This window comes from Monopterus albus, unplaced genomic scaffold (assembly GCF_001952655.1).
Source record: "Monopterus albus unplaced genomic scaffold, M_albus_1.0 scaffold40.1, whole genome shotgun sequence".
NCBI lineage: Eukaryota > Metazoa > Chordata > Actinopteri > Synbranchiformes > Synbranchidae > Monopterus > Monopterus albus.
This window is the reverse complement of record NW_018127920.1, coordinates 600,222-623,131: the sequence shown is the minus strand read 5'-3', so window position 1 is coordinate 623,131 and position 22,910 is coordinate 600,222. Positions and strand designations below refer to the sequence as shown.

At 39.4% G+C, this 22,910-nt stretch overlaps 1 protein-coding gene across 2 annotated transcripts; it reads right to left on the bottom strand.

The window, feature by feature from the left end:
* Positions 1–7,850: 7,850 nt before the first annotated feature.
* Positions 7,851–21,487, bottom strand: htra4 (HtrA serine peptidase 4). Of its 2 annotated transcripts, XM_020599289.1 has the most exons (9): positions 20,813–21,487; positions 15,422–15,521; positions 15,122–15,326; positions 13,292–13,486; positions 13,157–13,189; positions 12,517–12,622; positions 12,365–12,422; positions 10,698–10,793; positions 7,851–8,622 (listed from the first exon to the last, which is right to left on the bottom strand). In XM_020599289.1, the coding sequence occupies exons 1-9, from the start codon at positions 21,402–21,404 to the stop codon at positions 8,457–8,459; spliced, it is 1,551 nt and encodes a 516-aa protein (XP_020454945.1). In that variant the 5' UTR covers positions 21,405–21,487; the 3' UTR covers positions 7,851–8,456. The 2 variants fall into 2 exon arrangements, with proteins under 2 accessions (XP_020454945.1, XP_020454944.1); XM_020599288.1 differs by having other exon boundaries at positions 13,157–13,486.
* Between the last annotated feature and the right edge of the window lie 1,423 nt (positions 21,488–22,910).

The following is a 22,910-nucleotide window of genomic DNA, read 5'->3' as shown; positions in this document are numbered from 1 at the left end:
ACCTCTGTTTTAACTAGTGTGTGTGTGGGGGGGATCACCATGTTACCATGGTTACATATGAATTACCATACATATACACTCACCACTCACTTTACAACTGTACAAGTGTACCTAATATACACTTCAGTGCAATACTTCCCCCTTAATGTCTGTGTTTATGAAGCTCAGTCTTTTAGTTTTTGGTGAAATTGTCATAAATGTTTATTATTGAGGTCATAGTTAAAGGAGGTGTTGTATTGGACTACATTATATTCTGAGGTATCTATATTTTCGTCCTCCCCAGCTACATACAGGAGAGGCTCTGAATATTAGGAACACCTCTAAACGGGTGGCTGTGGCTCACGAGGTAGGGCAGTTGTCTCCTGACCAGTAAGTTGGTGGTTCAACTCCCGGTCTCCCTGCATGCCTAAGTGTCCCTGAGCAAGACACTGAACCCCAAATTGCTCCTGGTGGCTTGACTAGTGCCGTTGTGTGGCAGCCTTGTCGTGAATGTGTGTGTGAATGGGTGAATGGTGTATAATCTCCCTGTAAAGTGCTTTGGCCAGTGCATAAAAGCGCTATATAAATACAGTCCATTTACCATAAACGTAGATGTTAAGGTGGAAGTGTTGCACTGAAGTGGCCAGTGAGTGTACGTATATTACTTATGATTGTTTTCTTTTCTTTTCTTTTCACTATCAGTATATGGATTCAATAATAGTGTTGAATTCATGCTAAAATTACATGTTAATCATCATAAAATAGTAAAATCCACACAAATTGCACCAGAGTTGACTTGGATCCAGACTGATATGCCTGATAAGGAGGGTCTCCTCCAGTTGTTTAATCTGCAGCAGAAAGCATCCTAAGGATGCATTCACACCTGTTTGATTAGTTTTAACAAATTCTAGTGCATTTGCTTTCTCGGTTTGGTTCGATAAGGCTGGTATTAATGCCACTGTGAACACAGCAACCAGACTGTGATCACCTCATGTGGAGGCTTTTGGTCCACTTCTAACTGGACTCTGGTGCAGTATGGAAACAAGACAACCATCCGTAAGATTTTATGATAGTACATATGGTATGTCATTTTCTGATAAATCAGAAAATTAAAACAAATGTGACCTTATTTCTTAAATCACTGGATTTAAACAGTTCTTCAATTAAAGGTGAGTAAAAAGAAGGGATACTTTTTCTTCCTTTCTCCTCATTTATCACCATGATATAAAAGGCCCAGTTGCAGTGTATACAGGTAATACTCAAAATCAGTTATTTCTTATGAGTTTCAAGAACATAAAGCAACACACAAGGTTCAGTAAAGTGCTGTGTGATTTGCTGTCAGCCTTTAGAATCGGTTTTCCCCACACAGGCCCAGGCTACACCGATGATCAAGGATGACAGTTGGACTCCTCTTGGTTTATTTGTAAGAAGAGTGAACACAACCTGGACCTAAAGATGGTTGGTTCAGAACTGAACTACAGCAGTGAAAACTGACCTTCATCTTACACTGAAAAGTGAAGTACATCGGGGTCAGTTTGGTTCATTTAGGCTGGTAGTAAAGCCATTGTGGACTCATGAACCTTCATCTCCTGGAAAGTTTGGGGTTTGAGTAATGAACACAAGTCATTCTTGATGCACCATTTGCTGCTGCTACATAAAACTTCTACACTTATTTCACATTGTTCGCTGACTGCAGAGTGAGACAACCTAGCTAAAGGTGTTCACGTGCATGGTTTTGCGTACTGGCCTGGAGTCCTCTGTTCCAGTTAAACTCTTGAGAAGTGATCTTAGAAGTATTCTGCCATTTCCTGAGGCCAACATCCTACACTGAGTTATCGCTTCTATCCTTCTTGAAATTACTAGACAGCCCAGCTTTGACCCTTTTTAAGGGTCAAAGCTGCCTCCTCTTCTACTGGAGGCGTTCTGAATTCTGAATTTTCTCTGCTACTTTAATGTGTTCCAACTGTACTTAACATTGCAGCCTCAAGCAACACAGAACTAGAGAGGGATAGGGATCACATCAGTCAGGTTGACAAGGTGATGATTTCGTGCTTTTCAATATTGACTCGAATGTTTTGGCACGAGCTGTAAATTCCTAAAAAAACAAAACAAAAGCAAACAAACTAGATCTCTTCTGTGTTGGAACATTTCCCTCATTTGCATTCAGGTGAAGAGCCCGACTGTCCAAGTGTGTCAAACTAAAACAAATTTTGGTCTTCACTGACTTTATGCTGCTCGGTTCAGGCCTTACATTAAATATTCAAATCTTCACCTTCCATTTTGTTAAACGTCTGGTCTTTACCTGAACTGAAGCTTTATGTGCTCCGTCAGAGCAGATCTTATTACCTAAGGATTCATAAACCCATTTAGGTCTTATCATAAAAGGTGAAGACGTGATCATCAGCGTGTCCACTATTCTGATCCAGCAGTAGCAGCGGTTTGCATTTAGCAGTCAGTATTTTCAACTGCCTAAACATCATCGGTCGAGGAAAGCAATGCAGTTATGATTTAAATGTTGCAATATTGCAATATCTGTCTTACACATCTAGAAAAAGGTATAACCCACTTTCCCTATACAGGATCTTTAATCTGAATGTCATTGTTAGCTGTAATTCTTTCCTAAATCCAAATCTAATTCTGCTGAATGACCCTATGTCAGTATAAAACGCATCGTACTGTGTTAATGCCTGTTTCAAAGCTTCCTGTTCTGGGGTTTCTGCCTGTTAAGATGAACTGATCTGCTGACCAGAGGTTCAACTTGGGAAGGATTTTATACTCTTTACTATTTATTTGCCTTATGTTTTATGTGTTGAGTCAGACATGCTCCTGGGAACATTTGAGGAATAATGTCTTTTTCAGATATAATCTTATTTGTCTCATTTCTCCTGAACTAAAAGAACAGTTTAATGAAAAGAGAATGATATGCAGGTTGTCCTGCTGGCTATCTTTCCTGTGCCCTTGTTGCAAATGTGCTCCTGGAAAACCTAGTCTCCCCTGTTGAAATGGTGAGAAGGAATCCAAAGTGTGTCATGTTGTATTTGTCACTGTTCACAGTCCTTATGACTCAATTAAAAGTTTCTGGTACAGTGTGTTCTCTTAATTCTCTGATTAGATTTAATAGGCTGTGATTTCTTCAGGGTAGGATGTCAGTGAAAGATACTGTTGTCTCATGCTAGTGATTCAAGATACAAGATTGGAATAGCTAATTGAGCAACTAAAGTTCCTTCATTGCTGTGAAATTTATACTACTGATTGTTTTTAACTACTTGAAGTTTTCTTCTCTTCACGTTGTGCTATTACACTATTTCTTAGCAGTTGCTGTCAGCTTGTAATAGCAATTGGTGTTCATAAAATATTGTTATTGTTATTTGAAAGAGGGACTCAAGCTATTTTGCACCCCAAAATAAGGTTGCAGGTGTTGTTAAGTACTACATATGTGAAAGAAGTTGTATAAAATCTTTTGTGGCATGTGCTCAAGTGATGCCACTTTAGTCAGCGACAGCTGGATCTGACAGTAACAAATTTAGAAAGGGAAAAAAATCTCTGGGTGTGGACTGAAATTTGCAAGAAGTGATTTCTGTAGCTCCACCTCTGCTTGAGGTGCTGGGCTAGCTGCTAATATAGCAGACCCAAATCTCAGATCAAACTGTTGAATGGAGCATAAGGGATAACGTTGTGTGTAATGTAGGCATTGGATTTTAATAAGGAATGTGTTCAGTAAAAATGCAGTTTCTCTGGCTCTGCTGCACAAAAAACTGGGCAGAGCTAAAGGTTCAACAGTCCCCATACACAGAATAAAACCAATAATAGTTTACCCTGACTCATGCTTATTGTTTGTCAATCTGTCAGTCTTGGATTAATTTATTTGTCTGTGCCATAGACCTCATTTGTTGTTCAAAAACTTAAACACATGCACTGCTGCACTGGTGTTTCCTCATTATGAAACACCAGACCCTAATATTTGTTATGAATATCCAGAGATCTCATTCATGGCCCGTTCACTCTTGCTTACTTCAGATGTTATAAGAAGTTACAACAGTTTGGACCCTTTGGGGCAACATTACATCAGGATCTAATGTTTCACAATGAATAAACGTGTCAACCAGTGCAGCAGTGTTTCCCTGATGTTTTTAATTGGTTTTGAACAACAGTGGAGGTCTATGGCACATATGTTTAACAATGACTGTATCTAACAAATATTATGTGGTATGTGTAACACCTAATCTTATATCTCTGTGCCATAGAACTTTGTAATATATAAATTTTAAAACATCACTGTTGGACTGGGTATGCTCCTACAAGAGTGGTTCAAGGTTCAGCGAAGGTCAGAAGCTTAGCCCTGACATATTTGAATGTATCTAGGGTTGCACATACTCTATAACATTTTTGTTATTACTAAACAGTATTAACTGTCAAAATTAGCTCGTGTCCTTTAACCCCTCAAACCCATTATCAAGTCTAACCCAACCCCTTAACTATCAAACACTATCTATCAGTTCTCATTGGTCTTACCTACATAGAGTACATACTGTACATACAGTGCCTATAAAATGTATTCACCCCCTTGGATGTTTACCCTTTTATTGATTTTATAAATCCATCATGGTCAATATAATTTAGATTAACAAAGAAAAAAAAATTCCCAAAAAATCTCTAATGTCAAAGTGAAAACAGGTTTCTACAGTAAGTAATGTCAGTTAAATAAAAATATGTATTGTGAAATAAGTGACAGCATAAACATTCACCCCCTTCAAGTCAGTATTTAGTAGATGAACCTTTGGCTGCAATCACAGCACTGAGTCTGTGTGGATAGGTCTCAATCAGGCTTGCACATCTGGACACTGCAATTTTACTCCATTCTTCTTGGCAAAACTGCTCAAGCTCTGCCAGGTTGCTCAGGGATCGGGGGTGAACAGCCCTTCACAAGTCTAGCAATAAATTCTCTATTGGATTGAGATCTGGGCTTTGACTCGGCCACTCTAGAACACTCACCTTGTTGTTTTTAAACCATTTGTGTGTAGCTTTCGCTGTTTGCTTTGGGTCATTGTCTTGCTGGGAAATAAATCTTCTCTTGCAGACTGAATAAGTTTGTCCTGCAGGATTTTCCTTGTATTTTACTGCATTCATGTTACCCTCTACCTTTACAAGCCTTCCAGGGCCGACTGCTGAGAAGTGTCCCCACAGCACGATGCTGCCACCACGCTTACGCTTCACAGTGGGGATGGTGTGTTTGTGGTGATGTGCAGCGTTTGGTGTCTGCCAAACATAGTGTCTTGTCTGATGGCCAAAAAGCACTATTTTGGTCTAATCAGACCAAAGAACCTTCTTCCACTTGACCATGGAGTCTCCCACATGCCTTTTGTATCCATCCCCTGACTTATACTTTTCAACAACCTTTTCTCTGAGCTGCTTGGAGTGTTCTTTTGTCTTCATGGTGTAATGGTAGCCAGGAATACTGATTAACCAGTGACTGGACCTTCTAGACACAGGTAGCTTTATACTACAATCACCTGAGACACATTCACTGCACTCTGGTGATCCCTAATCACTAACTGTGGGACTACTAGCACCAATGGGTGGGACCTGTGTTGAATTAGGTCAGTCATTTTAAAGGGGGTGAATATTTATGCAGTGACTTATTTCCCATTACATATTTTTATTTAATTGGATGAGTGAATACTTTTTATATAGGCACTGTACCAAAACAGCACAGTCAGAGAGAAGAAAACAGCTTAACAGAAAACAAATGTAAGTTAAATTTTATTATAGAAATATTCCTACACTGCAGTCCCTGTCTCAGTATTCCGCCTCATTACTTTGCATTCTAAAAGCTATGTTTCAGAGACCCATTCTTTATTAGATGGTGCATTAATTGCAGTCCAGTTATTTATAATTAATTATACTTGTAGTTATTTATAATTATAGTTTTTCTTAATTGCTAACACACTACCAGTTCCCTCAGCACAAAAAGCCCAGCCTTATCTCAGTTTTCAGTCAGTATCATATCAAAATCATTATCACAGATGAGGTGAGACAGATCCCATAAACACAGGTTGAACACCTTGATTTACATGTAAAGTATCAGTACTCATCTGGGACATCATGCAAACACAAACTGCTGATATCAAGGTTACACCAGTTTGTGAAGCTACAGTAACTAATGTGTTGAATGTAAAGAAAATAAATGGCATGTGAGGGCATTTCATGTTGATAATACAGACAGCTGCAATCAACCAGTCTCTTCACAAAGATAATTTATGTTGGATTATTCTTTATATTTTCACCCATCTATGTTTTTCTTAATATTTTATTACATTTGAGTACTCAGATGAGATGTATCAAAGAAATAAATGTACTATAGTACAAAAATGCCCACATTTACATACATACAGCAGAATCAGAATTATCTATCTATCTATACAATATATATAATATATAATGTAATAATAATAATATTAATTAGAAGAAATAAAGGACAGGCATATAGCAAAAAAGTGGAGTTCTTTATAAAGTGAGGTAGCACAAAAGGGTTTCAGTTTATTGTGCATGAGAGAGACGGCCTGTGGGAACAAAGCTGTTCCTACTGTATGGTGGGTGGTTTTTGGTTTTAGGCCATAAAACACCTTCTGGAGGGGAACAATTCAAACATATGATGGGCAGGGTATGAGGGGTCAGTGATGATTTTTCTAGCACATTTCCTGACCCCAGAATAATGTCATGGGAGGATGGTGGAGAGACAAGTTGAGAGAGGCAAGTTATCTTCTCAACTGACTTGACAGTCCACTGGAATCTGTTCCTCTCAAGTGGTTGCAGATCCAAACTGCAAAATACCTGCCAAAAACAGATTCAGCAGTGGCTGTGTGGAAGGTCCTGAGAAGATCCTGCAGAAGGTTTTACCTTTCAAGCTGGTGCAAGAAGGAATACACCATACTGTACGCACTGAGGTTATTGATACTGGCCTAATGATAGGTAGACACTACTATTTATTCATAATACAGCATATATCAGCATGCTTGATAAGAATATAGTGTATGTACAAAGGGAGAGACAGAATTTGCTTCCCCTCAAATCCTTTTTGGCTGCTACCAGAGTCAGTTCATACTGACTGTGATCAGCTCATAAACAATTAACTTACTTGATTTCACCAGAAAACCTGACTATTTCTCACATTACACATGGACAACTATGCTTTAGAAACAGCTATTCACTGCATGTGAAAGCCTGTAGCATTTTTGTGAATGAAACCTGCCCACAAACAGACAGCCTTACATTTTAGGGGCAATTATAATGATGAAATCTCATCTCATTCATCATGTTAATTTACAACATGTCATTTAAGAGTTGAGTGAGTGTGAATCTGACTTAGAACATGAGCAACCCTGACAAAAAAGTAAGAGAGGTTCAGGGGAAGAATATCAAAATGTTCTTGATTGAGGCCCAGTGTCCTTGTTATTTTGGATAATCCACAGAGTAAGCTAGTGTGATACTTCCTAGTGGGGCCTATGGATTAGCCAGAATATTTGGTACATTGTCTCTGGATGTACTGCTGGTGCACTGTACTGGAGTACAGACAGAGAAAATAAAACCATGGCCATCTGCATCAATTTAAATTAACTCGTCTTTTAGCCACCAGTTTGTGATGTTCAGGTCATTCCTGGAGTTATTTTATAGCAAATTCTGGAGTTTATTACTGCAGCAGGTGTACATAGTAGGGGTGGGAGGACAAAATCAATTCACATTATAATCGTGATTCATATCTTCTATGATTATAAATCGATTCACAAATGCTAAAAATCAATGTTTGTATTAATGTTGACAGAACATGCATACTAGCAGTATGTAAAAGTACTTAGTTTTGATGGGCACAGGACACAAATCACTAGAGTAAGAACCAAAATATAGTACTCTTCTTTCTTTTTTTTTTTTTTAATTGAATCAAACTGTTGAATTGAATTGTGACCGCAAGATTCGAATCAAAGCGTGAGTTTTCCAAAGATTCCCACCTCTAGTACATAGCTGTTTTGGTCTAATTTTACTCTCCATTTCCTTCTCACTGCTTTTTTATTTAAAAAAAAGGGTGTATGGACCTTTAAATATCCAGTTGTATAATCTAATTTGTGATCACTGGTGTGTGTTTGCAATTGTGTATGGCTGCCTTTGTCAGTCACAACAGGACGTCTTGTTGGGTCATGTGATGGATTTGTGTCTTCACCTCAGATGATTCCATCTTCTGGGATTGCTGACCACCTGCATAAAGCTGCAGCTCTAGACAGAAGGCCTAGCAGTTCTGAGGAACTGACTAAATGTGGTTTTTACACCTTGACATCTTGAATCACTGAAATATTCCCTGCTGCTACTATCTTTGGTATCCAGGTGTAGTCATAACACAAACCCAGTAATGCATGGCACATTGCTGCTTTGACAGTCCAGTGGTCGAAGTATATTTTTTCTGTTTTTGACACTTACTGCCATTCATTTCAGTCCATCTCTTCAGGAATGATAGTTAGCATAACATCCCTGTCCTTTCGTCTCACCACCACTGAAAGCACGGTGCCGCTCTGGACGACTTTGCTCACTTCGTGAGTGGTGTGAATGGACTGCCCGTTAATGTCAATGATGACGTCATGACCGATCATGCCAGCTCTGTGGAGAAAACAGTGCCATTCATAAAGCCTTATTAAAACACACCCCACCCAAAGGGAAACATCACCAATCTTTAAACAAATCTGTTGCTGTTTAAGGTCCCTTCCACCATAAGAGACAAAGTAAAGAAGTGGTGGGGTTATGGCTTTATAGGGCACTGCACTACTTGACATTTGTGTTTAAGGCATTTACACTTTCTGATGATCATTTTGATAAAAAAAAAATGCAAGAGCAGGATGAAAGATTGGATCAGATAACAGTGAGGATGCTGGGATACAGTGACAATAAATGGACATCATCTGCTGTAATGGTTGTATATTTGACTATTGCTGTATGCTGTACAAAGCTCAAGGCTACAGTGTGAGTGTGGCGCTGGACTATTCAGAATGATGTGACTCTAAAGCATCGGAGCGAAAGAAAGAGATCCTGTCTTCACCAAGAGAAAGATGTCAGAGCTTTGCCTGTGGGAAGCACAATTATACTGAGTAACTGGACCACAGGTCAATCTGAGCCTAGAGAACTACATGGATGATCTTATTCCACACCTCCAAAAATGTCCTGAGGCCATCAAATGCCAGTTCACTGCGCTACTATTGCATTTGTAAAACCTAGTGCTTTCACGAGCTCTTACTATGCATCATACTGATTAGCTTAGTCTGAAACTCACATATGGGAACAATACGCATATTTATAATGTCACAAAGAACCAACATTTTAAGCAAATAACATGAATAATTTCATGTGCGTGTGTCAGTTAGGACTGGACTTGTTATTATTTTTAAGGCTAATGATTACTCTAACATTGCTATGGTTAAGGGCTTTTAAACTGAAACCCTAGTATATAGTATGTAAAACAATTACTAAAATCCAGCATAAAAACTAGTCAGTATTCTTTATTAGCAATGGTGATGACAGATTTGTAGTGTAAAAGCTTTTGTTACTGATGAATCCACAGAGATGTATCACCCAACCCTGCTCTTCCTGCTCATCAGACAGCTAGACTCCTGACACCAAATGAATGTTAATGCTGCTCTGTGTGAACCAGCACTGTCACAGTAATGACTATTTGGCTCTTTAACTCCTAAAAGCTTTATTATGTTTAGCAGCTCTATGCTAACTTTGAACAGGTAGTGAACAATGGTTTTATCAGAGGTTTTTTTTTGTTGTTGTTGAAAACAGCTTCTTGCTGTGGCTGGAAACCTCACATGAGAGCGGTGAGAGTGACCCAAAACAGTATAGAGCTGAGGGAAACAGCAAGATTGTTTGCTTGTTTGTTTGTGTCTTTGTAGGTTTCTCACTACAAGCAACACTTTTCACATAACACATAGTCAGGGTACGAAATTAACCTTTTAACTCACCAGCCAAGATGGGCAGTAGATGAAAAATAAATCCACCACCAAATATTTTTACCAGCCAAAATAATGTGATAAGTATTATGTTGAACACCAACAACACCAAGAGCCCAAAGCAAAATCTGAAGCAAAATTATTTTTACTATATCAATCAAAATTTAATCAGTTAATCTGGCTACGGTCACATAATTGGTGAGACAGACTTGAGCAAAAGGTGTCACACTGTGCCTACACAAATTATTTTATAACTAATTCTCCTGTTTTAATCAATTCAGCTGATTACACTGCCCATTTTTCAGCTTCTGCATCCCTCACATGTGTGACCTTAAGTATATTATTGCACTTGGCTCTGAAAGCCAATCAGAGGCAGAGGAGGGGCTGATCTTCACAGAATACAAGTGTGGCACTTGGCTGATATTAAGTTTGGACCCTGCACATAATCATTCATTACAATATAAAATACTTATTAATAGTGATTAATAGTGATTGCACCTTTAAATTTTCTTAAAATCAGTAAAGGTGATGGCTCTCTCATTCACTACCAATATGTCTACATCCATCATATGAGGGGTGGATTTAATTTATTTAAAAAAAAAGAACACTGGCAGCTAATATCAGTTACAAGCATATGATGTGATATTCTACCGTGCTTGTGGAGATGCAAGGTGAGTGAAATGTCTTTTTCACACCACTCTATATAAGAGACTGTAGCTTGACCCTTACCTGGATGCAGCTGTTCCAGGTATTACCTCATAAATGTAAACCCCTGAGCTCACATCTGGAAATTCACCATCACGCTCCTTGAGATCTTGGACCAAACTGGACACACAGTGGACATGAAGATGGATTAGCCTTTTACCATGCACCGGTTTGCCTGTGGAGCCCTAACACACTTCTATTTATATTTAAAAAAAAATTACAAAAATATAAACATGTATCCTACAGTATGTATTTTTGGTCATTCTGGTCTTTTAAAAAATGCTATGTTGTAAAAATAATCCAAGTACAATGTGACTGTGGTTGTGTGTTAGAGAAACGTACAAAGATTATTCCAAGTGAGATAAGTTTGTAAATGTAATTAAAATATTGAAAATAATAAGTGGAACATGATTTTCATATGTTTGTTAGATGATTAGTCTACATACTGCATGCCATATGCAAAGCTACTCCAAACCTCTAATGAGATAACACTATCATTTGGTTTGGGAGCAGGACCTCTCCTCAGCCACACCTCCACCTCCTGTACATGTCATTTATACCTCATTAACCCATCCAGCTGCTCATCACTCAGTCACCTTAATTCAGTCTAATGCAGAGTTAGGGATCCTGAACTGCAGCTGAACACATCTGAATCAGGTGATGATTTGGTTGATAGTGATACTCCCCCCCTTCCATGACAGTTCTGGAGCAGTCAGACCAAAGTCAAAATTTCAGCTAAGCTACTTGCCATCTGTGGTAAATCTGCTGTATCAGTTTCTTATACTATCCTAACAAGGTCTTTCCAGCTCCAGTTTGATCTCAGGCTTCCTCTCCTCCATCCATTGGGCTCAGGACCTGTGATCACTACTGGCATAGCCATGAAAACTGGTTTGAACACTCTTCTCATCAGTTGCTTCCCTTACCACCAACCCCCATAGTCCCACCAGGCCCTCTTACTGCTTGTCCTCACAGTCTCTGTGTATTACCCCTGATCAGTGTCATGCCCGTAGAAAGCTGTGTTTTTAAACATGCAGTGTGGGAGCAACTCCCTCTGGCCAGACTTTAATCTGTTTCTGGAGTCCCATGAATCTTACTGGACAGCAAGGGTAGACAGGATAGACAATAGGGAGAGGTCTGGTGGGGTTAGCCCTTACTTACCCTAACCAAAACCAGAAGTGCTACTAACCTTAACCCTTACCCTGACCTAAGCTTAACCAAAGCTGACATTTGCTCTAACCTTACACCTGCTGGTCTCCACAAAGCTGTGTGTGTGTGTGTGTGTGTGTGTGTGTGCTCCATCCCCACAAGTATATAAACAAGGTCTCACACAAAAACACACACACACACTTGTTTTCATCACTTACCAGGTCTCTACATAGACATACATTCATTTCTAGCAGACTGAGCCAGACTGAATTACTAGGACATTTTATAAAGGCATTCATTTCCATCTGCAGCCCCTAAAAGTATTTTTCTTATAGATAAAACCATAAAGGTTTTATATCTTTAATTCTTTCTTAGCCTAGAAAATGACTTTAGTGTGTGTTGATTATTAAAAATGAAATGAATGAATGTTGGAGTCCAGTTTTTATAATACATCCATGGCTCAGCCTCATGGAGCTGCTAGCTTGGCTCAGAATCTTGAGTGAAGGTGTGGTATATTTGAAATAAGTTTTTTGATGTTTACTTACGATGGTGAGAGTTGAAGCATTCGGATACCTATGTATTTCCTTTTTTGAGACACATTTCCTGAAACCAGATGAATGAATAAATGAATTAGCTCATATAGTAATTCCCACAGAATGTAACTAAATCAACAGCACCAACATAAGCGCTTGCTCACCGTTGACTTGTCTGTTGTAGGATTCAGCAAGGAACTGATCTGCAGAAAGGAAAAAAAAATTTCCTCCTGCCACTGTCAGAGTGTTTATGCCTATTACATCTCCATCCTGTTAAACACAGAAATAAAGGCGAGCCATGTGACAGTGGTCTTAAATGCTTCGGTGGTTTAAATAGCTCTGCTACATGAAGAAACAGAACAGCAGCAGTTGTATGTCTCATATTCTTCCATTTCATATAATATAGTTATTAAAGACTTGGTAATTGTGCTTTTACAGTGAAGGACTATTTACCGTCGGTATGGCAACTGTTTTCCTTTAGAGAGAACTGCATGTTTGGAGAAAGAAAACTGGAGGCAGCAGCCTTGATAAATGAATATACCATTCGTATGATTTGATTCAACAGTAACAATGCAAAGGCCTCCATAATCAGGTCTTGTCTTAAAATACTGTGAGGGAGGCTTAATCTTGAACCAGAGGCTGTAGACTGGGGACTTTGGGTATTAAATAAAACAAAATCATGACCTGAGCTCTCACCGTTATAAATAAAACAAGAACGATCGCCTACATAGCAGAGAGGGTAAGAAATATGCAAATGGAATGATATTTCCCTTTACACATGATATAGCACTATAATTCTCTTACCAAGTTGACAAGAGGTCCACCAGAGTTACCATACTGTGAATCACAAAAACAAAAAACATTTTTTTTTTTGCTCATTATTGATTTAGAACAAAAACTGTCGAGAGATAAAATGCAGCAGCAAACTGTTTCACTGACATTAATGGTGGCATCAGTTTGGATGTAGTCCATGTCAGAGTCCTTGAGGCCCAGTTCTAAGCCATTGCGTTGCGCTGTGCTAATAATGCCAGTGGTGATGGTATTCTGCAGGGAGAAAGGGCTTCCCACTGCCACCACAAACTCACCGGGACGCAGGTCTGAGGACTGGCCGAGACGCAGCACAGGCAGGGGAGTCTGCAGCAAAATGCAAAAACATGACAAGCCATAAATAAGGAATCATTGTCAGGAATGGAACACATGCTGGGAGAAATAATGTCATTACTTACTGTCCTAGGCATTGTAATATTATTTGACTATTTAGGGTCAGCAGGCAAGCCTTTCTAGATCACATCTTGACTCCTACCAACAGTCAATACTGGTCTCTTTTACCTGAGATCACACCAAACTGCCGTATCTAACACTTGATTGTGGCTGCCTTTCTTAACATTTATATAAAGCCCACTGAACTTGAACCACTTCACGATACCCTGGCTGCTGCCTTTGGCTCAGATGTCCCTGCACTGCTCCAGCTGCTGCTGTCAACTCATACATGATGTAACTGGTTTCATTTTAAGTTCAATATCTTGAAATCTCTTACAAGGCATTTATTGAAACCTATAGTTTTAAGTCATCAACACCACTCATTTTACACAGGCAACCTGACCTAATCTCACCTCTTCAGTATGGAGTATTAAAACTCTATGCCTGATTTGATCTTTTTTTCAAAAATATTGTGAGTGGTTTTGGCTGATTATTACAACTTTATCCTTACAATATTACTACTTTATTTTTTATTCTAAACTTTTTCCTAACATGGCCCAGTTGTAAAGTTTACTTCCATTCATAAAATTATCTCAGTGAGAAGCTTGTGCCTGTTAGAAATGACTGTGAAACATAAATTTCAATTAGTGAGTAGTTGTACTGTACAGGAATTGTACTTATCAACGTACCTCTTTGGGATACACTTGATATTAAGGTCAACATTATTAGTACGTAATTAAAATGACTAATTCACCTCCTTACTCTTGATAGCTCCTTTCAACAAGTCCACCAACCTAGTCCTATAAAATCCATATGGTCATTTGTCCTTTCCCACTCAGGTTTGTCTCATTAAACAATGCTCCTATGGTAGCTGGAGGAATTGCAACAATTCTGCCAACATTAATAACAACACTATGTTGACTATAAACTAATCTAAGCCTCAACTTGCCACCTCTTATTCCAGGCCAGGGACATTTATTTCTGGGGGTGGTTGCTCAGCCAAATTTATAGCCACAATCCTCAGGGCATGGAGCCTTCTGTCATGACAAATTTGCCTTTTAGGCAGGTTTTAGAACTCCTGCAAGGAATCTAACACAGACAGATATAGCATTGTACAGCTGTCACCAGTCCCTGGTTGTTTAAAGACATATTTCCTTCACCCTTAGGACAGTCAGATATAGTGTTCTTGTATTCAGATTGGTACTAAAAATGTTGAGTGCTTCATGCTGAGTTGGAGTCTAACTGAAATGGTCAGGAGTAGAGTCCCCATACAAAGCAGCTGGTTGTGTAAGAGCATGTCTGAGTAGTTACATATTTTATATTGCACAGCACTTACTGATACACACAAAGTAGCTGAAGCTTTGAGCTTATGACCAAATATCACTCGGAAGAATTCAGATGACAAATTGAACATGCTAAAGGCACAGAGTCTTACTTTTGGTGGGCCCTGATGTCTTTCTCCATTAAACATCCACCCAGCTGTGTGTAGGATTAATACTCTTTGATGCTACAGTAGGAAAACACAAGTCATAATTTAGCCTAGGACCCTTGGCAACAGCAGGCACTCACATCTGGTTCTATTTTGATGAGCGCGATGTCCATCTTTTGGTCCACGTCCTTCTCTGTAGCATCGTACTGCAAACCGCTCCTCATCTTGACTTTTATCCTCTGCTTGTTGTTTAGTACGTGTGCACTGGTGATGATCCATCCATCCTCTGACACTACAAACCCAGAGCCACTTGACACGGAGACCTCCCCGCTGGAAAATGACACTCTAGCAAGAGGAAAGGCAAAACACCATTATGTACCTGTAGGAGCATGAACACTGAAGGTGAACCTTTTAATTTTCTGTCTTTGGTTTAGTTTTACCGTTGGAACAGCTCCAGATGCACCACAGCTGGGGCAATCTTATCCACGACATCTGCAATGAAGTTGAACTTGTAGCGCATACTTTCTGAATGTTGTATTCCTTTGAGGATACAAGACAGTAGATGAAATGTTACAACACCTTACAGATTCAGCAACACAGCAGTGTAGCTCTAGAATCCTGCTGACTTGGGTGATCCCTATCTTGTCTTCTAGTAAACTTGTCATCTAGTAACACAAGCTGACTGACTGAGCTATATTTTGGCAAACATTTGCATTTAGGTCAAAGCTATCTATGTGAGGCTCTAAAGGGAACTGTAAGGCAGTCTGCAGATGGGACGTTCCAGCTGATCACTATCAACTGTGTGAGCTATTACTGTAATGTTATAAAATGGAACAGACCACTCGAACTATTGTTCGAGTAGCCTAATCAGAACATACACCCAGGCGTGACTTCTGAAGTTGACCAGCGTTGTCACACTGGACTGACAAAAAGTAGCCTAATCAAAACATACACCCAGGCGTGACTTCTGAAGCTCTGTTAGACTGACCGCTGTGCACTTGGTCACCTCCCTCACCAAGACCCTTCTTGCCCAGTTACTCTGTTTGGTTGGATGCTCGACTCTGGTGGCTACAAAATTCTTCCATTTTATTATTATTGAGCCCCTTGTGCTCCCTATTACACCCTTGACCTGAACGATGCCTCACCATAATCCATCTTTAACAACACAGTGAGGTGTATAAAAAAAGTATTTCCTAAAACCACAGTACATTTGTATACAGTATATGCATTACATTTCTGGTCTTTCAGTATAATTAGGCAAACTTAAAACCACAACTGAAAAAATTATTGAAAAAAGACAATGAGTCTTTTCTTATTGATAGTGTTACATTAAACAATCAAGGTCATTAATATGAACAGATGAAGGCTTTTGCAACTCTTTAATCACAGAACAATGACAGAATAATGACTGAAATAAGGGATAAATGAAAATAAGGGAGTGCCCTGTCAATCTCAATCCCACTACTCGCTGGATTTACTAGAATTCACTGGAATACAGCCTAGCGTTTCATTGGAAGAAACCACCCAAATGACTCAAAAAGTAGTCCAATTGGTCACAACCTGCCCAAAACAATTACATAAACCGTAACCTGGTTGTGCAGAAAACTGCCCATTCTGGCCACGCCGGGATTGATGATCGTGTTTTATAAGGTTTTATTTTAAAACTTGAGTCTATAGCCATGAGATAAATGTTCACAGCACCATACTAACATGCTCACAATGCCTGATGTTTGACAAGTGTAATGTTCATCATTTTAGAATTATGTCCAGCACAATACAGCATGTTCAGCATTTTAGCATTCTAACATCTGCTAACTGTATCTCATTTAAATGATTTCATGCTGTCTTGTGCATATTGTAATCGTACACAATCATTAAAATGCCATTTAAGTGAGCCTTTGAGAACTGTGTGACCTTTTGTATTATTTTTAATTTTTCTTTACAAGGTTATAGATTCAATCATGTATAATGTCACATACTGTGAACTCATATAAACTGCAGTGAAACTGGTGAATTAATATTGCTGTGACCCCAGCTTTTATTGACAGACTGTGGAGAGCACCAGGGCCTATGAATAAAGTTGGAATAGTATAATGAACTGCCACATTAATATTGTTTCCCAAAGCTTTAACATGAAGTTTTCATAATACTGAAAATTAAGATATGACCTTCTGTATGTAATGACAACATCAAAGTTAATAGGAATAAACTAAACCAACCAGTGACAGAATGAATGGTTTAAGGTAGAAGAAGTGTCTATTAGGTATTATGGTGGATGCTGGGGAAAATGCTGTGCATTAGTGATGCTGGAAAACATAGATTTATTGCACTGTGGAAGAACTGCCCCTAACATGTTAATCCTGACAGTTCTCCATTTTGGTGGATTGGTGAGAGCTGCAGTACCTCTAAAATGTTAATCCTGACAGTTCTCTATTTTGGTGGATTGGTGAGAGCTGCAGTGGCTGAAGGTCACATAAATTCTGACATGTAATCAGCATGCGTTCTGCTGGAAACCATTTAGCATACAGCACATACAAAGTACACTATGTAAGGATCCCATTCGTATTGTGCCAGGTCTGTGGATGCTGTTAGTCCATAAAAATTTAGAGTCTGGAGGTTTTGCTGTAGGGCCGTAAATAATGTTAGTGACAGCTGGTTTTTGATTTACATTACATATAGATACACAGTAACAAAGAGTACCAACACATGAAACAGAGTACATAATGATATGACACCCTTTTAAAATACTTTTGTGATAATTTACGCATATTATTTTATCACTTCTGTCACACCCCAATTCACATTATATCCACGCGGTTGCAAAAATGCAACTGAAACTGACAAACAGTGGTGACAGACGACACAGCCAATCTTACTGTGCAAAAAAGCATCAGTGTTATACAAATCAGAAAAACCCTGGATTACATGCAATGACAACGTCTTCTTATATCCAGTGCCAACATTTTAAAAACTCTTGCTTTCTATATTGTATTTGTACATGTGAAGTACAATATAGTTACAGGTATAGGGAAAGTTTCTGGTTACACTACATAATACTGTAATCATTAGACTCTGGTATCTGACACCCATCCAATGCCCCACCTCACACAAACCTGCTTTTGTGTGTCATTACATAAAGAGCACACTACTTCTTGCCATAGCATTAAATGTTGGCATTGACCGTAAATTGCGACATGTGGAATTATCTGACATTAAAGTAGTTCCCAGGGAACTGGGTGACTGCATTATATTTCTTTTATTAAATCCCTACAGAGTGAAAAGGACAATGCGCCATTTTGCAAGGCCAACTTGCATAGTTAATTCTGGTCACATCCTGGTCTATCACAAAGGTCACATATGGGTTTCCTCCAGTGACTTGTAACCAGGCTTCATTAAAAGTCAACACCAAAGAAGTATGTGTTTCTCATTTATTAGTCATTTTCTACTTCATGCTTCTTCTGCATTTATGAGCTTTTGCATACCTGCTTGCACAGGAGAGCAGGAGGTCTAACACATGATGTATTCTTTCTCCTCTGCTCCTCAGCTATGATAAGAAACTGCACATTATGAAAATGAATTGGACAGAATGGGAAAATTAAGAGGATATATTTGCACAGCGGTGAGTTGCTGCGATTTCCTCAGGAGAATTAAACACCATCACTAGAGAATTTGTGACTGTACTTTTTCATGTTGCTCTTCTGAACATGAGCATAAAGAACATTTGAGGAACACTATATCAACCTTTCAGGTAGGATGCATATTCCAGATATACTGAAGATCATTTTCATCCAATACAACAGTCTTACACTGTCTCTGTAATATTAGCTTTTCAAGTAAGAGGAATATAATGTTTAAGTGCCACACGCAAAAGAAACATTTAAAAAAATCTAGGTGTATTTTACATCTCTACCCTTTAAGGGAATGTTTTGGAGCACAATGGCTCCTTTATCGCAACACAATTAATTCAGTTCTAGATCCAGACAGATATAACATCACTGTGGTCATTAAAAAAAGAATGGACAAAACTGAACCACCATATCTGTCCAGAAAGACTACACCCAGTGGATGGTCAGTTTAGATTAGCAGAGGAACTGGAAACAGGGGGGCAACAGCAAGCCTGGCTCTGTTTTAACGTATCCAAATCAAGCTACAACAGCACTAACCTCTCCTTTGCTTAATCCATATAAAAACCAAAATGTAACATGTTGCATTTTTGTAGCTTTTGTGTGACTATTTGGCCAAAATCTCCTGGCCCTTGTACCAGAGTCAAATTCCTCATGTCCAACACACCTGGCAAATAAAGCTGATTCTGATGTACTGATGAAAAGAGATGTGTAACACTCTAAACAACGCAGGTAAGTGAGAAACCCCATATTTTAACTGGCATAATGCAGACATAGTAACTTCTCCAGCCTTACAACAATTCTCTCTAATGTTACAGAAACAAGGCATTAACAGACATGTAACATGTTTTTTTTTATTTATTTACCGTTAAGTTCCACTGAGTATTGGAAACATCACTCCCTTTCAAGTAGCTCCAAGGTCAGTAAATCCAACCGGTGGTCGCTGCGTCTTCTCCCACACGACCACATACAGTCCCAAAGTAGCAAAATTAATTCCAACAGGTAGCGTAGCACCCACAATAACATCATGGATCATTAGATTCAGCTCCTTAACTAGCAGAACATCACATGCAGCAGACACACATGGCCCCAAACAGTCAAATCCAGCATTGATGAGCTGATCATTCACCTCCGTGGGGGCTTCACAGGCTGGCTGATCGTAGGTTAGACCCGGTCAGGTGAAACAGTGAGTCCTTGTACGTGAACATTCCCAGACATGTAGTAACCTCAGGCCCTGTATTTTTCTCCACATCCTCTGGTCACAGTGCAGCAGCAGGAGGTAAAATATATCCACAAAACTGGGCACAGTCGAAAAATTCAGCTTTTACAATGGCACCGGTGCATGTCAGGCAAGCTCACATGAACATGCAACGGCCTGTAGATTATGACCATTGAAGAAAATCCTTAAACTATTTTATTAGAAATAAAGTCTTGCGAGTGAGAGTTTGCGAGATGTGTATAAACCAAGTTGCTTCTGCATAGAAGTACTAGAACATATGTATACTTGATTTTTTTAGGTTTAGGTCACGCCTAAGATGATAATTCATTATTGTAACATTGTAGATAAGTCAGAAAACAAGGAAAAGCATGTCATGGGCTCTTTGAACTAAAATAAATGTCCTTACTATGACCCCTGCTGTCAGGCTAGCCTGTACAGTTTACTAGTGCCTACTAAAGATCAGCCTCAAGCTCATTTGTAAACTAATTTATTTTTTGATTATTCTCTTGGCTTTTTTTTATACCAAAATATACTGTAGTGTTGGGGGCGGCCATACACTTGGCGGCGTCACAAGAATGTAATAGAGCTATGGGTTGGCGGGATTGTTAGTGTGCCTGGTGTGAGTTGTGTTGCTGTGCGGTTTCACTTGTTGTGAATGATGTGAGAAAAAGACAAGCTCTGGTCTTCGAGCTTTCTTTACAATGCTACAATACAATTCTGTTTTATCTAACTGCACTACTCCACAATATTTCCCCACAGGGCCACAGTCCATCTAGGTAACTCCTGTAGGCTGTCAGTGTCCTAGAACTCGTGGTGTGTTGGAGCAGTTTGTTCGTTTTTAGGCTATTTCTTCATTATTCATGGGCGACCTTTATACATTTTTACTTTTTGTTTCGTTCAGATATAATATATTCTGTTGTTCCCATTTTAAACAATGCTGGTCCTGTGTTCTGAAAAGTTGTGGGAGAAAGAAGCAAAGAGTAATTCACCTAAACCACAGCGACCTCTCTGGATCAGAAAGACCGGGGCGGTCTCTCCGAGCTTGGCTCTCCTGTTCTCGGCTCTCAGGCGGCAGATGCTGGGGTAAGTCCTTCCGTCGCTGCCGCACACCGGGCCGGAGGAGGCGCACACACAGGAGCTGTGGAGTGCTCCTTCCGTCCCCGGCACCGAGAGGCACCGCAGGCCGTGGCCGCAGGAGAGGCCGCCGCTCTGCTCCACGCACGCTTCACCCTCACCGGGAGCGCACACCAGGCAGCAGCCGCACCCGTCCTTCACCTGCCCATAGTAACAGACTTGTGGGACAGGGCAATGAGAAGCATCACACACCTGTGAACAAGTTAGTCCTTTTCTCAGCAGACCTGCATAAACAGCGGAGGTGAGGAGGGTTAAGCATGCTACAAACTTCATCGTGGCCAAAATTAGTTCACTGCTGTCTCCTTGTCTAAGTGCAACTACGATGTCTTGGGTTTCTACAGTAAAAGTTCTACCAGGTATATCAGCTACACCAAGACAGTCTCCTTCCTGCTGTTCTCTGGACTGGCTGGCAGTAATTAAGTTATCTTCTAGTAGCAGCATGTTCATCTCGGATTCTTCCACGTGTTTCTATATGTTGTGGAATGCAGCTGTATTATATTTAATGGTACATGTTTTTATGTAGAAACCCCAGAGGCTGTACTGTAGTTCCTGTCTATTCTATATCATCATATACAGTATCAGTACTCCAGTGATGATAAATGGAGTTACAAGTTTTCTTTTTAGTATGCGTTTGTTATTAGAACACTTGCATTTAATGCTGCACAAGCCTGAGGACCAAATAGGCCACCTGTCCTATTTGGAGAATTATAATTGGCTTTTATGTTTTATAAACAAAGCAGAAGTATTTTTGAAGTAGTTGACATTTCACATAATTTTAAAACACTTTAATATCAACTATGTCACATTTCATTTCTATCTGATATTCCCTTCTCTGGCATCCTTCCTGACACCTTTGTTCCTGCTGTACAGGTCCTGAGGAACTTGTTGGAACATGTCCTGTTCTTTATTATTGTACCCAGTGATGACATCATTTTGTAGCAGTAACTTAGGCCATAAGAGAATCTGGCTCTGATCATATTTCCTACAACAGACCTCCAAAAGAATTTTGCTCAGATTTATGATCTGCCATTTATGACCCGTAGCTAATAATTAAATTAGTCTTTACATCTTACACAAATTGTTTTAATATGTACCAAAGTAAAAATTATTACGAACACAATAGGCAATATTTTGTCTGACAAATTAGTTTACATGTGAAAGACATATAAGCCCACAGGCACCACTAGACCCCTGGGGCACGTGCACCGTCACATCAAGCTCCTATGTTTGTCAGTGGATTAATTTAGATTGTTAATAACGGCAAAAGATTTGATTTGTTGTTCTAATCCAGAATGTCAAAGCAGCAGTGGTTAGGGTTCATACACCAAGGTGTGCACATACAGTATGCACGTCATGCATGTTGTAGCTGGAGCACTGCAGTGAGCATGCAGCAATCCATGTATTGTGCACAAAACAAAAGAAAGGAATTCTTTTCAGCCTTCTCCTGAGTCCTTCTTTTTCTTAAGGCCACATAACATGTTGATGCTCCAATTACTCTGAAATTGTTCTGTGCAGTGGATGGCTGGTCACACACCTGTCTCCACAGACACAGACACTCTCCCTTCCTTCCTCAGGTTCACCAAACAAACAATATTTGGACTTTGTGAAAAATATATTAAAGACTATTCATTAAATGCAGAATGAGTAGTCTGACGTTAACATGTGATGCATTATGTATTCTTACACTGATAAATAGCGTTTTAAGAAGTCATATGCATTGATCATATGCACTGATGTACAGAGCTATAATTTCAACATCCGTTCAACATCCGTGCCTGGTTATGCAGTAGCAAACTAAATGAAGGTTGTCTTGTTTACCAACTACAGCCAGATCTCACCTGTCATCCTCATCTCCCTGTCGTGGCCTCCTCTGAAGAATTTTCTCATGTCCATCTACAGGAGTCAATAATGTCTGAGTCAATATAAGATCATCAGTGTTATTCAAAAACTTAA